The sequence below is a fragment of the Anas platyrhynchos genome, chromosome 5 (genome assembly GCF_047663525.1).
Source record: "Anas platyrhynchos isolate ZD024472 breed Pekin duck chromosome 5, IASCAAS_PekinDuck_T2T, whole genome shotgun sequence".
NCBI lineage: Eukaryota > Metazoa > Chordata > Aves > Anseriformes > Anatidae > Anas > Anas platyrhynchos.
In genome coordinates this window covers 11407094-11421276 of record NC_092591.1, presented here as the reverse complement: position 1 = coordinate 11421276, position 14183 = coordinate 11407094, and the positions used below count along the sequence as shown (strand labels likewise).

Below are 14183 nucleotides of genomic sequence, written 5' to 3'. Positions count from 1 at the left end.
GCTGGGAGGAGAACACAGGGCTCTGTAGAGGCTGTTCCGAGTGTGTTGTGTCACCTTCTTTTCTTCCTCCCCATCTTGCTGATTTTAATTGCTGTATGAAAGGAGCTGAGGTCCAGGAAGGCAGCAAAGCTGTTCCTTCAACTTAAACTTTACTATTTTGTTTAAATTGAGGTTAAAGCCAGCAGGGCTTGTGTTACCTTTGACCTTATATGCCCTTGTCTGTAGTTCTTTGCAGCATGTTTTTCAGCATTGCTGGCTGCTTGCAATATGGTAACTTCTTAAACCTGATTTGAATAAAAGACTTTCAAGATGGAAGGTGACAGATGTTTTCTTTTTTTTTATTATTTTTTTTCTGTTTTTTTTTTTTTTTTTTTTTAAGGGTAAGAGATACCATATCTTGCCAGATGAGTTTTCAAAGCATGCTGAGCAAGGTGAGCTCAGCTTTCACTTAAAAGGCCATGCTTCATTCAATCCCTGAGTTTCGTAATCAGAGGTCCGGTGATTTTTCAAAGCCAGCTTTAGGAGCAGGCTGGCATCTGTCTTACTGTGAGGTTCAGAGACCTAAAAAGGAATATTGTCTGTGCAAAACTATACTTGCTAAGAGCTATCTCACTGTTTCCCATAGCATATTTGTTCTGGACAACACGGACAGATTTATAGCCCACCTATAGTTCCCTAATCTGTATTTTGCCAGCGGCCACAGTGAGTCTTTTGCAGATCTCAGCAAAAATGTAGATTTTTCTTAGATTTGTGTCTAAGGTTTCTTACTTCAGATCTAGGGTCCTTGATAAAATTCCTGAAGTCAGCCAAGGTGGAACGTGTCAGCGTAACACAGACATAAATCACATCCTAGTTTGTATGTCACAAATAAAACTTTCTTCACGCTAAATATCACAAAATTTCATGCAGTTTTTCATTTTAAAAGTCAACATTGTGGGAAGTAGTACAGCTTTTGTTGTATCGAGGACCTTAATGGGTCACAGTGACATTCAGCTTGAGCTGGTTATTTTTGAAATCCAGAGTTTAAGGGACTGAGCTATTAGAGCTGTCTCTGATTGTGTACCCAGGTGATTTGCATATCATTATCTTATTTGCTTCCTGCATTCAAGATTCTCATCTTTCATTATTGATCTCTGTTATTTTAGCAGTACCAAGTTGTACAGAGTGAATAAATCTAAAACGGTGATTTCCAAAACTCTTGTGTGAATTGACCCGGATCACCACTAAAACTTTACTGCAGATTTTCCTGTGCTTTCTCCATCAGACATTTAATAAAAGCAGAGAAGTTACACGCTTCTGTAAAGCAAATATGGACTGCTTGGCAGTGCCTGGTGGAACATCGTATGAGAATCCCTGCTCAGAAACACTGCTGCAGTAGAAATGTGTACGTAGTTATTCTTTTAGGGAAGGCAAGTGTAACGTGACAACTATGAAAATTAATTTATTTTGTTTTTTAGCACTGGTATCATTGGTCTGCTGGACTGAGTTTAACTCTTCCCAACAGCAGATTTACAGTGTATGACATGAGTTGTCATGAGAAGCTTAAGTAATACTGATGACAAGTAAAACCTTATGTTGGTGACTGGAAAAACAATCTTTTGACTAAGAAGGCCAAGTGTGATGATGGTTTTTATTAGTGTCAACGCACAGCCAGACAAGTAGGGAACGCTGGAACACTTGTCTTTCATGTTTAGTCTTATATACATCTATGGCAAAGCTCTCACTACAATTGGTCTGGATGTGGCTTCAGGAATGTTATTAGTAGGATCTAAGGCTTCATCATATGATGCCTCCAGAGGCAATTTTGCTTTTGTCTAGCCAACTAAGGGATGTTTTTGGAAGCCATCCCAGGCAAGTGATTTTGCAAAATAAATGCATCTACTTTGAAGTGATAGCCAGGTACCAAGTGTATGAGTCGCTGCCAAGGAAAACAAAAATTTTGACATGGATGACACTTGGGGAAGGAACCATCTTTTTCTTTCCCCTGTATCCTGGTGTCTCTGATATAGTCCAGATAAGCAAGAACTATCCTTGGAAGCCACTCTGTGCCAATGGTTGGGGAGCAGGAATGTGTATGTTCAAAACACAAGTCACAGGAGGACCTGTGTCACAGGTTTTATATAGTTTGCAGGTTGGGTCCTGGGTGAAGCTCTTGCACGTTGCAATAGTGCTGACATAGTCTCTTTCCCCTCTGATACTGATGTGTTTGCATCTAGGTGACTACAAACAGCTGGAAGCACCTGAATTTCAGAAAAGAAGTTCTGAGAAAGCCACTATTAATAATGAACTGAGTAGAGAGAATGCCTTGTGGAGGAAAAGCAAACAAATGAACAAAACCCACAAATAAGTCAGAGCCTTTGAAGAACACCTAGCAATTCACAGTTGCTACAGTGAGTAGAGATGATAAGATTGTTTCAGGAGATGCTAAAGAGAATAATTCTGATCTGTGGAAGAAGAATGAGCAAAGGGGAATTGGTCTTAGTGGCAGGAAACATTTCCTCACAATAAAGCTTACTAGGCAGCGCTGTTGTCTTTGATAGGAAGTGGTGGCAGTCCCATTCTGTGAGGCATTTAACACTGGATAAAGGGAACAATCCCTGTAATGATATCAAGGGGTGAGAACATCCATCAGAGCCATTTGATCTTTTCTAGCTTTGCTTTGTTTCTTTGTGTCCGTGGTGTCAGCTTGTTTTCATGTCTAAGCACTCGTGCTTTTTGGTTTGGTTTGGTAGATGTGAATGGTGCTAGCAGAAAGTCAGGGCGTTTGAAGGTGCAGAGCACGTGCCTCTCACAGTGGTGTCAGCTGGTGCTGCAGACGCTCAGCGTGTCTGCAAATCAGCCCTCCAACTATTTCAGCCTCCATGTAAGAACAGCCAGGGCTGATTGATGTGAAAAAAGCCTGTGTGAAAACAGTGCTCTTTGCGGTAGGAGGGGAATGAAAGCAACCACCAGCTAGCAGTGCGTGCAGCATAACTCTGTAATGCTTGTCATGTACCTGGGGGGTTGTTTGCTTTTATTTTCAAAATCAGTGTGTCAAGAGCATTAGATGAGAGGGATTTGTTTGACCTCCAGTTATTTGGCGTTAGAACCATATGACAGATTTATAATAGGAAAATGGATAACTTATGTAGTTAAATGTGTTTTGTCAGCCTGTAGGTGCTGGTTTCTAGAATCTTTCTCCCCAGAGGTGATCCCTCCACAAGTGGATGCTCACATTTTGTATCAGCCTTTGTTTTCATCAGGGTGTCATGTTACTTTTTTATTTTTTACCTTGTAATTTGCATCAAAGTGAGCCATCAGCTGTTGTTCTGTTTTCCTTTGGTAGCAGCAGCACTCTTGAAGTGATGGTCAGCAGACGACTTGCCTTTACCTGTAGGTAGGGGAAGGAGAGAAGGCAAACAGAAACCAGAATTTGAAGGTTTGGTGCTGGCAGACTTAGTGTGCTTGGGAGTGGCTTCCAAACATTGCTCAGAAAGGAGTAACCCAGGTTGGTGAGAGAGTGTGGTGTGGTCCTCATTAACCAGAAGTTCATCAGAGTGTCAGGCTTGCAGTCTACAATAAGGGTGTGGGCTTGAGAATAACCTGGTTGTTAGGACAAGTACATCCTTCAGTAATAGCAACAAAGCAATAAGGAATGATGTTTTCCCACTGCAGAGATTAGGAAAGTAGGAGGGCAGCCAAAAATTCCATGATCACCCTGTTAGTGCTAATGTTTTGCTACCACAAAGGATATGGGCTCTCCGTGGGCACTGAGCTCACTGCTTGCTATCACAGTGCTGCCTTCTTGCCAGCTGAACCAAAAGGCACTGGCTCAGCTGGCCAAGTTGGCTTGTCTCTTCACAGAGACCACCTAATTGAGAGAAGTAGGGTATACATCTCTCTGCCACACTATAGTTAATGCCTAGGTCATAAAGACCACTCGTGATCAACATCACCTTACAAAAATGCAGGTTCAGTGTGTGTCCCATCCCTGCAGAGTCCCTGCATCAGTGTCAGATTTGTACTGAGCAAAGCTTCAGCGCAGCCTGATTAATGAATGGAGCTTGGTAAGGTCACAGGCTGAAGCAAGGGGTATGGTTGCATAAATTTCTGTGCTTTTGTTTTAGCAGAGAGTCTGCACGAGATTTGTTTGGTATCTGAGCAACCGGTTTCTAAAGCATCAAATCCCAAGCAGAAGGCAGGAAAGAGGTCTTTTGCTTCTGGAACAAAAGACTTCCGAATACCCTCCCCGCTCGGTGTCCCAGGTTTGGTGTGGCGCTGTGGCACGGTGCCACTCTGCTGTGCGTGAACTGCTCATGCTGAAGAGGTGAGTGGAGGCAGATGCAGGCTACCAGCCGGGATCTGTCACCTCCCAGAGTGAACATTCAGTGCTGCTTAGCACCCCGAAAGGCACAGCAGTCACCGAGCAGAACCTTTCCCATGTGCTGGAGGTGGGCAGAGCCGAGCCCTGGGTTACTCCCTCCTTTTGCCTGGTGCTAGCTTGTAAAGTTACTCACTCGCTATCAAGGGCAACAAAGCAATTTGCTCCCCCTCTGTTCTCCTCCCATCATTCAGCGAAGAGATCTGGAACATGGCAAGCTCGCTGTTTGAGCAGAGCACAGAGGGTTGCAGCTCTCTTTTTGGCCGCAGCAGCCTTAGCTACGCAATAGGGAGAAACATTTGCCTGATAACTCCCTGCCTTGTACACGCAAAAATGCTGTTTGCAGGGACAGCGTGGACTTTTTGCAGGGACAGCAAGGACTATTCCAGGACAAGGCCTGCTGCTAGCTGGCTTGTATTGAGTGAGTATTTGTGAGACTCGAGCATTACCAGCCACCACTGGCCACCACAGGGCAATTACTGAGCAGGGGACCTCTGGTGATAAGAACATTTGCTGATATCTCTTGAGGAAATGGCTTCAGCCGAGGAGCTGGGATTGTAACTGCTTTGTGTGCTCTGTAAACTGGTAAGGGGAGGAGATGTGACGTGAGCTGGCTGTTCGCTATGTGGGCACTGCATCAGTGCCACAGGCATATCATGACTAAGGCATGTTGTACGTAAGCATTGCTGATACCGTGTGGTACCAAAGAATTAGGACCTCAGGCTCTCGCGGCGTTTGTGGTACAAATATTGTTGTGCTTGGCCCCACTGTCTGCCTGACTGTGCTGTCCTCACCATCACCCGGATGCCTCCTACCCTGTGCTTTCCCAGGGGTCTGGGCTCCCTGGGGAGCCAGGACTTAGCAAGTCTCCAGCAGTGAAGGACAGCTTGGATGGCAGCCACACTTCTCACCTACCAGTGTCTCACACTGCAGCCCCAGCCTGGGGGTGATGACGCTGGGGAGAAGTCACAGTCTCCTGACAGACCAGACTGGCTGGAACAAAGGGTTGTGAGGAGATCCACCTGGAGACTTTCCCCTAGAGCTGGATGCCACGGCTCTGCCTGATGGGCTGATAGCTTGCTGTCCTATCAGGAAGGTCGGGATGGTGTTTTTGGATGTGAACCAGCCATCCCTGGCCAGCATGTGCAGAGCTCCACCAGCAGAGCCAATGCTCTAGTTGTCCATGCTGAAGGCGACCTGGGCAGTACGTGCACACCTAGCCGTGCAGCTGGTGTTTAACTTGGAAGGAAACGTTCCTTTAAAAAACCCTGCCCTATCCACCAAGTGAATCAGCAAGTGACTCACCCGGTCTTGCCTCCCAGTAGCTCCTTACCTCAGGTCTGGCTCAGAGGGTGTTTTTCTGCCAGGGCGTTTTGGTCTAACCACATCCCTACTGCTGCTGCCGGCAGGGAGGATGAGACGGCAGCAAGGCTGAGTCAAACCCTGGGCATCTGAAGAAGGAAACAAACCTGACAGAGCTGCTCTTTTCCTGCTGGCATGTGAGAGTTTCCCCTCGCGAGCATGGGGAGCTCTGTGACGGCTCTTGTCAGACTGCCATGGCCAAATGCGTGCTGCAGCTCTGCCGGACAGCAGCAGGGGTCACTGGCAGATTCATTCCTTGGTGCCAAGGTCTCAGCTCATCCCTCTCGTCTTACCAGTTCCCTGCTGTCAGGTGAAGCCCTATGACATTTTTAGGAGTTTTCTTAGCTCTGTGGTCCCTGAGGCCCTAGCATCCCTCGTGCTGGGCAAGCCTGCAAATCTGTGTGCTTGAAGTGACAGAAGCAACGTGCCCCTCGCCTCGCAGACCTGGTGGCTCTAGGACAAGCAGTCACTCGGGTCACCTCCATTACTGCTTCCAGCCTGTTTTGTCCAGCCTGCTTTTGGCTGCAGACCTGCCCGTGCTTGTCATTAAAGAAGGACTAAAAGCAGCTTGGTTTTGAGTCCCTCCATCTTGTTGCTTTGAGTCACCAACCAGCAATAGCTTGCCTTGTTGCAGGAGTGGGAGAAAGTGTGAGAGCGCTAGCAGATGGCTTTGTAGGAAAGGACACTCAAAACTCGGCTCCTCAAGGGACTTGGTTCTCTCGTACTGTGAGTTAGAAATTACTTATCCTTTTAGGCTTTGCTCTAAAGGGCTGCCTCAAATGTTGTCAGGGAAATGACACTATTAAAAAACATGAATGTGATGTGGTGTAATGTGTTTACTACAATTTACTTGCACCATTAAAAGGAACCCAATGATTATAAAATAAAGTCCAAATATTAAGAGCACAATGCCAAAAACACCACTCCTACATCAAAACAGCAATTACTGCCACGGCCGGAACAAAGGAGCTGAGGGACAATTTTGGGCAGGGAAACTGCTGACAGAGAGAGTATGGGGAATGCCCCAAACCGAGCCAGGGTCTGGGGACACTGCCTGATCCCTGGCGTGTGAGTGTGGGAGGACAGGCAGGGAACCCCCAAAGCCTGTGAGAGAGGACCCACGGTGCATGGGGCAGCGTCAGGGAGCTGAGCAGCCCTGCTGTGGTCCTCCTCGGGGCTGGAAGCTGTTGCCTGTCCTGGCTGAGGCGTGCAGCCAAGTGTTTTCTGCCTGGAAGTAATGGCCTCTCTCTCTCTCTCTCTCTCTTTTCCTTTGGCTCCCTTCCATTGCTTTTCAGTGGAGGAGCCTAAAGAAAGGCTTGCCTGGCTCTGGTTCCCTGCTCGCCTCCCCGCTGAGATCGATGGAGCTTCCTGCCCTCCAGTTTGCCTTGGATGGGGAGCGTGGGGAAGGGGAGACTGGTGTGTGACCTCCTATTCCAGGCACATAGATGGCTCACCGTGGCTCAGGATAGCTTGCATCAAGCCCGAATGTAAGCTTTTTTATTTTTGCTAATTTGCTCTCCTGAAGGAGGAGTGTTGATTTAGACTATATTTAGCGATAATCTGTAAATATGACGAGTCTGTCATCATCGGAGACTTCTGAAGACTTGCTTTGTTGATCTATGGGATCTTTCCATTTGCCAGCTGAACCACTGGGCAAAGAGATACCAGTCCTTTCAGAGGTATCAAGAGTGGAGAAGCTTTTGTATCTCAGCTGCATTTCTTTTAGTAACAGTCAAGGCTTTTTATTTTTTTTAAATTTCAAACTGCTGCATTTCTGTTTTCCTGATAAATGGGATATGTTTTGCAAGAGAGCTCTGTTTTATTTTTATGCTGTTCCTGCAAAAGAGTGCACCTGCTTGGTGGCGGAAGGAGCAGGAGTAAACCAGTGCAAGCAGCAGCCTTGCAAAACCATAGATGTGGTTCTTGGGCATGACGATAAAGGACAGTCTGATGTGGTCTGAGCAAGGAGCAGGCAGAGTTTCGTTTTGACACATTGCAGGTGGAGGAGAGACCACGGAAGCCAGGCTGGGGATTCATGGCGGTCTAGCCTCAGAAAGCTTCTGCCACCAAGCAGTGATGGAAATCATGCCATGAACACAGGTGTTATGAAAGTTGGTTTGCAAGGATTTACAGTTTAAATATTAAGCACATATCATGGGTTTCTTGTTTGTTTAGTTGGGGGCATTGATCTGAAGATGGGATGATGCAATGCACAATGATCTGCTGATGTCAATAGATTTGTTACATTGCAAGTCAAAATCCTGTATAACTTGAATGTTAGGCACAGGACAAATAGGGATTAGGAAACAAGCCTGGCACCGTGGCCCATTTCTAGTCTCTGTCTTTCCCTGCCTCTGTACCCTGTCTTTGTCCTTGCTATTTTCAACTTCACCTTCAGAGCAGCCTGTAATTGCAGCCCAGCCTGTAGCCAAGGCCTCCTCTCCCTGCAGGTCCCGTGCTCTGTGCTTCTCTGCTCCCTCTCCTTTAGGCGTTGCCTGCTTGGCTCGGTTTGCAGGGACTGTCCACACGGAGGAGCCTGATGGTTAGCAGCTCCCTTTCTCTCCCCCGAAGCTGTCTGAAACCTTACCTATTTGCAGCAGATTTCCATCGTGCAGTGCTAAGCTGATGTTAGGCTCCATATTCCATGTCTGTGCATCTTCGTGAAGGGGGTGGTTCTCAAGCGTGTGTAACTCCTCCATCTTATGCTGTGTGAGGTGCCCACCTCTGGCAGAGCTTGTACCAGGCTACGGCCATGGCAAGAACAAAAAGATTCAGCTTTTATGGCAGGAGAGTACATCAGAGAGCAGGAGTGAGGCAGGTGTTAGAGTAAGGGTTGTGGGGTTTTTTTAGACTATTTAAGCCACTTAGTTTTGTGTTCGTATCAATTTAAGTTCATTAACTATTTAATATGCTTGATAAAAGAAGAATGTTAAAGATCCCAAATCCATCTTTTGACTGAGCTACTCAAAATACTTCGGCTCCTCCAGCAGACACTAGACAGGTTTTGTGACTCCGAAATGCTTAATGGAGCTGTGGAGAGGAGCTGATTGCGAGGAGGAGAAACCAAAAGTAACGCAGTACTTCCTCTCTCCCTGCTTTCAGAAGGAAAGGGTTTCAGGCCTTCTTCACCTGCCATAGTGAATAAAACCACTCTGCACTAAAAGGTGGGTAGTATGGGAATAATTTTTGAAGGTGCTCGAGCAACACGGGAAATATTTATTGTCTTCCCTCATTGTTTCATGACAGAAAGCAGCCTTTTATAGGGGAGCTGGCTAAGCTTTTCAGGAATGCTGGCTCTATACACTGCTGTATATGATTCTGAAAGCATTTCCCACAGATGAGTAAGTTGCCTTGTGCAGCTAAAGTAATCCATGAGGTAAGACAGAAGCTTTTAAGTGCCTTAAGTCTGTACTCCTTGGCTCTCATGTATTAGGGCTTGGTAAGAAGATTCACCACACCTTTGTGCCCTGCTCCCGGCCTCCAGCACTGGCCGTCCCCGCCTGCAGAGGCATAAGGACTGTCCCAGCTTGCATTATTAGGCTCGGCGATGGTGTTGCCACTGGCATTTTTGCTGTCAGCCTTTGCCAGGGGATGAAGAACTGAAGGGGCTGTGGAGCCTGAGCTCTGCTGTGCCCCAGGGCCCCCGGTGCCATCGAGTCAGGCCTAGGAAAGCTGCTGCCCCTCCTGCTTGGCCTGCGGCTGAACAGAGGCCTTCTGTTCCCAGGCTGAGAAGCCCCGGCCTTTTTCCAAGCCGTGACTGCTTGAAAACAAGCCTGGGCCCAGCTGGGCGAGTGGTCTGTGTAGTCACCGCTGCAGTTTGCCCACATTTCCCCTCAGCCTCCCCACATGGAGCCCACCGGTCACACCAGCGAGCTGCACGAAGCGAGGGCCATCGGTGACGTTCAGCAGCACGGGCTCAGCAGCAGGCTTGGCTTCTGTCCTAGAGTTACAGGAGGGGCACAGCAAGGAGCTCATCACATTGTATTGAGTGGGGGGACCCTTTCTGGTTGCTGAGTGAATTACCCAAACACTGGTGGGAGGGGGCAGTCAGCCTTGGGTTGTTGCAAGGTGCAGGGAGGGCCTGCTCTACGCTGCTGATGCAATAGGATTTTGGTAATGGAATCCAGGTGGCGATGAGGCCACGTCCTGCCCAGCCTGTCCTGCTGTCCTCATGTGTAATTAACCTCCTGGCTAGGAATCTGGAGCGTCTTCCAGCATCCCGTCCAAATAACCAACTCCCCATTGCTGAATTGCATTACATCTTTGTCAGCAAGGTTGATGAAGCTTTCCTGTCTCCCCACCTCTGCCTCCTCCCCTACCTCAGGACACTTTCTGATGTGCAAGTTAGACCTGATTGCTTTACTTCTTGCCAGTTATGGATGATGCTTCCAGAGCGTTACTCCAGAAGCAGTGTGGAAAATGTACTCAAATGAAGAATTTAACAACATAGTTTTTATTATTAAGAAGAGAGGAATTAGTTATTTGGATTTCTGTATTTTTTCTCATCAACAAGGCAGTTGAGGAGAATAGTTAGAAGCAGGTACACACTTTCCAACATGGGCCCTGAATTCCCCATGATAACTGGTTACAGCATGTATCATCTTGGTTTCTTGGGAAAAAGGAACATTTGCTCTTCTAGGAAACATTTTCAGTGCCATCAGTCTAAGAATAGCAATCTTCTTTCTGCTGCATCTCAAATTTCAGAGGTATGGCTTATCTGTTATCGTGCATGCAGTATGGAAATTTTTTTAAAATGAAATACCACACTTCTGCTGAAGCATGAATAGCTTCACTTATAGTGCCTCATTCTGAGACTTTTTACTGTTTTTCTAACCAAAGTAAGTTCATGAATAAAGAAATTAGTGTGTTCAGCGTGTCCTCTTATCTCTCAGTGCATCAGTTCTGTGATGATCCCGAAGGGAACTACAGTGCTGAAACAGTTCAAGTGGCAAACAACTCCCTGCTACAAATTTAAGCACCGCAACAAAACAGTTTCACTGCTGGCTTCCAACAATAGAGGCAAAGCTGCAGCTCGGTGGCCTAGGAGATTCCTATCGCTGTGATGCTGCTGGAGCCAGCAGAGCTCGCTCCCTGCAGAGCTGGCAGGGGCAGTGCCAATTTTACAGAGAGGCAAGCAGTGCAACTGCCCAGGATGCTGCAGAGTAAAGGTTGCAGAGCAAAGAGCTTCCTCCGTACCTTTTGCTCGGGACTTGACTTGTCTAAACACAAGTCTTGCAGGCAGGACATTACCCCTAAAGGGCTGTTCCATCTGGAGGAGCTGCAGGGATGTCTTGCATACCTTGAAGCATCTCACAAGGGATGACTGGGATACCTGGTACCCAGAGGGCTCAGCTGACCCAAAACCAACACATCCCCCTGGGCACTGGCAGTGGAGGAGCTGGAATCTATGCAAGAAGCTGCTGTAGCCTCCTGGGCACGGCCAGGCCCAAGCAAATCCCTCTGGGCACACAGGAAAGCAGGCAGAGCCTCCAGCTGTGCCACCCTCCTTCATCCCTTAGGGTGCTGGCACCTCACCCCACAGCAGCCACACAGAGGGGCTGGGGTCTCCAGCGCTGGCTCCTGCCAGGGCAGGAACAGCTTCAGCTGGGGGCTGCAGGCTCTGCTCCTGCCCTCCAGGCACCCCGGCTCTGCAGGAGGAACAGAAAGAACGTCGCAAGGAAGCCAACTGGTACTCGTGCATATGTTAAAATACAGTTTGTTCAGCTGCATATCCCTGCCAGCCTTGTTTAAGGGGGATTTAATAACACGTCTTCTCTTTGGGTTTGTGTACAAGATTAGGAAGCTTTCATCTGCGCCTTTAAAAAAAAAAAAAGACCGCATCCCTGCCAAGATGTATTAGGAGAGCTGCTAAAAAGGAGTCATCCTGTTCCAGGACTGCTCGGCTTATGTAACAGGGAAATCCTAACTCGAAGATACTCCCCCCCGCGCACTTTCTCAAGGCACATGCCATTTTGGAGTTTTCAGCTGCTTGATTTATAGTTTGGATCATATCTGCTGCTGGTTTATTTAGATGTATTTACAAATATATTCTCCCACATATCCTCATTAGTACAGGCCATGTAACATTTTTATAAAACGCAGTGTAGACCTCACCTCACCACAAAGATCTTTAAATAAAATATACTGTAAAGTGCCAGATACAATTCTTTCTTTTTTTTTTTCTAAAATAAAAAAAGAAAGGAAAGAAGACAGTTCTAATCAAAACAGGTACTTGGCGGCTGCTGCCTCGGCAGCTTCGTGCACCGGTAGGGTTTTAGCACAAGTCCGTTGTGTCAGGCGAGCAGGAGGCTCCCCTGCAGCCCCCTCTAGCTCTCCAGCTTCAAGTCCAAAGGCTTGAGGAAATGCGGCAGGGGCAGATCGTCCAGAGCCTCGGGGAAGTGCTCGGGAGAAATGGTCCTGATCAAGACGCGCATGGCTCCGACGAACAGCGACGGGGGAGCCAAGCCCACCAGGCAGCGGTACCTGCTCTCCCCTAAGAGGTCCTGCCAGCGCTGCCGGTTGTCCAGCAGCTGCTGCTTCATGGTGAAGGGCACGTCCTGAGGCACGAAGAGGAAGAGGCAGTCGAGGCAGAGCAGCTTGGCACGTGTGTTGACCGCCGGCGCCTGGGCCAGCTGCTGCAGCAAGGTGTCGAGCGGGGTGTTCCCGGCGCCGTCGGGCAGGCAGGGCGAGGCGCCGTGCCCCAGCAGCAGCAGCAGGCACTCGGGGCGCACCAGCTCGCAGGCCACGTGCAGGGCCGTCTTGCCGCCCTCCACCCGGCTGCAGCCCCGGCGGTCCAGGTGGCCGGCCCTGTCGCCCGGAGGGAAGCCCTGCACGGCCTTGAGGATGCGGAAGAGGACGCGGACCCGGTTGTAGCGCACGGCCATGGCCAGGTGCGGGGCCGAGGCCTGGCAGCAGCTGAAGCTTTGGCTGGGCACGGCCAGGGCGCTCTGCGGGTACTTAGTCAGCAGGTGCCGGGCGTAGGGCTGGTGGTCGTGCACCAGGGCGTAGAGCAGCGCCTCGGAGGGCGAGTAGAGGCTCACCTTGCCGCCGTCCTCCCAGTGGAAGACCTCCATGGTCCGCATGTCCTCCAGGAACCAGACGGGCAGCAGGTCCCTCACCGCCTGGTAGAAGGCGAAGGAGGATTTCTTGCACTGCTTCTGCGACTGGGCGCCGCCGCCGCCGACCCACCGGACGCTCCAGGGCATGGCGGGCGGCCGGGGTCCGACGGGGGCTTCCTCCCACACCCGAGACCAGGGGCAGCATCGGCACGGACCTGCGGGGGCACAGAGAGGGGCTGTCAGGGGGCACCCACCACGGGGAGAGCCGGTACGGCCCTGTACAGCCCGGTACGGCTCAATATGGCCCGGCACAGCCCGGTATGGCCCAGTACAGCCTGGTACGGCTCAATATGACCCGGCACAGCCCGGCATGGCCCGGTACAGCCCGGTATGGCTCTGCACGACCCGGTATGGCCCGGTACAACCTGGTATGGCTCTGCACGGCCCCGTACAACTCAATATGACCCGGCACAGCCCGGTATGGCTCTGCACGGCCCAATATGACCCGGCACTGCCCGGCCCGGCACAGCCTGTCATAGCTCAATATGACCCGGTACAGGTCGGCACGGCTCTGCACGGCCCGGTGCAGCTCGGTATGGATCTGCACGGCCCGGTACGGCTCAGCACGGCTCGGTATGGCCGGTACACCCGGCACGGCTCTGCCCGGCTCGGTGCAGCCCGGCACGGCACGGAATGACCCGGTACAGCCCAGCACGGCCGGTACACCCGGAACAGCTCTGCACGGCCCGGCACGGCTCGGAATAACCCGGCACAGCCCTGCCCGGCTCTGCACGGCCCGGCACAGCCCTGCCCGGCCCGTTCCCCCCCCGTTCTGCAGCAGCGCTCGGGAACCCCGAATCCAGAAACCGCCTCCCGGTGCTCGCCATGCCCCGTCCCCTCCCTCCCTCCCTTCCGCCGCACGGCACCCGTACCCGTACCCCCTCCGGTGCCGCTGCCGGTGCCGTGCCCGGGCTCACCTGGCCGCTCGGTGCCGCTGCCCGTGTGGGCGGAGGGGCGGCGGGAGCGGAGCGCGGCGCGGCGCGGCCGGGGCCCTTTATCCGCCCCCCCCCCGCCCCGAGCCGCCCCCCCCCGGCGCGGAGGTCGGTCAGGACCGGGGAACTGTCCAGCCGCCGCCCATTGGCTGCCGCCAAGGCCGCCCCGGGCGCTCATTGGCTGCGGCGGGAGGCCGGGGCCCCGCGCCGCCGCGTGCGTCACGGGAGGCAAAGTTCCAGCAAAGTTGGCGGCCGGGGACGGAGCGGGGCGGGGCGAGGGCAAAGGGGGCGGGGTCTGGGGAAAGGGGCGGGGCCTGGGGCTGGGGGATTGGGGTCTGGGGTGCTCGGGGTCCTGGGGTCTGGGTATGGGGGTCTGGGTGCTTGGGGTGTGGGTGCTCAGGGTCCTGGGGG

At 50.9% G+C, this 14183-nt stretch overlaps 1 protein-coding gene across 3 annotated transcripts; it reads right to left on the bottom strand.

The window, feature by feature from the left end:
- Positions 1-10152: 10152 nt before the first annotated feature.
- Positions 10153-13965, bottom strand: ANKRD9 (ankyrin repeat domain 9). Of its 3 annotated transcripts, none has more exons than XM_027458640.3 (2): positions 13713-13965; positions 10153-12995 (listed from the first exon to the last, which is right to left on the bottom strand). In XM_027458640.3, the coding sequence occupies exons 1-2, from the start codon at positions 13948-13950 to the stop codon at positions 12049-12051; spliced, it is 1185 nt and encodes a 394-aa protein (XP_027314441.3). In that variant the 5' UTR covers positions 13951-13965; the 3' UTR covers positions 10153-12048. The 3 variants fall into 3 exon arrangements, with proteins under 3 accessions (XP_027314441.3, XP_027314442.3, XP_027314443.3); XM_027458641.3 differs by having other exon boundaries at positions 13719-13965; XM_027458642.3 differs by having other exon boundaries at positions 13758-13965.
- Between the last annotated feature and the right edge of the window lie 218 nt (positions 13966-14183).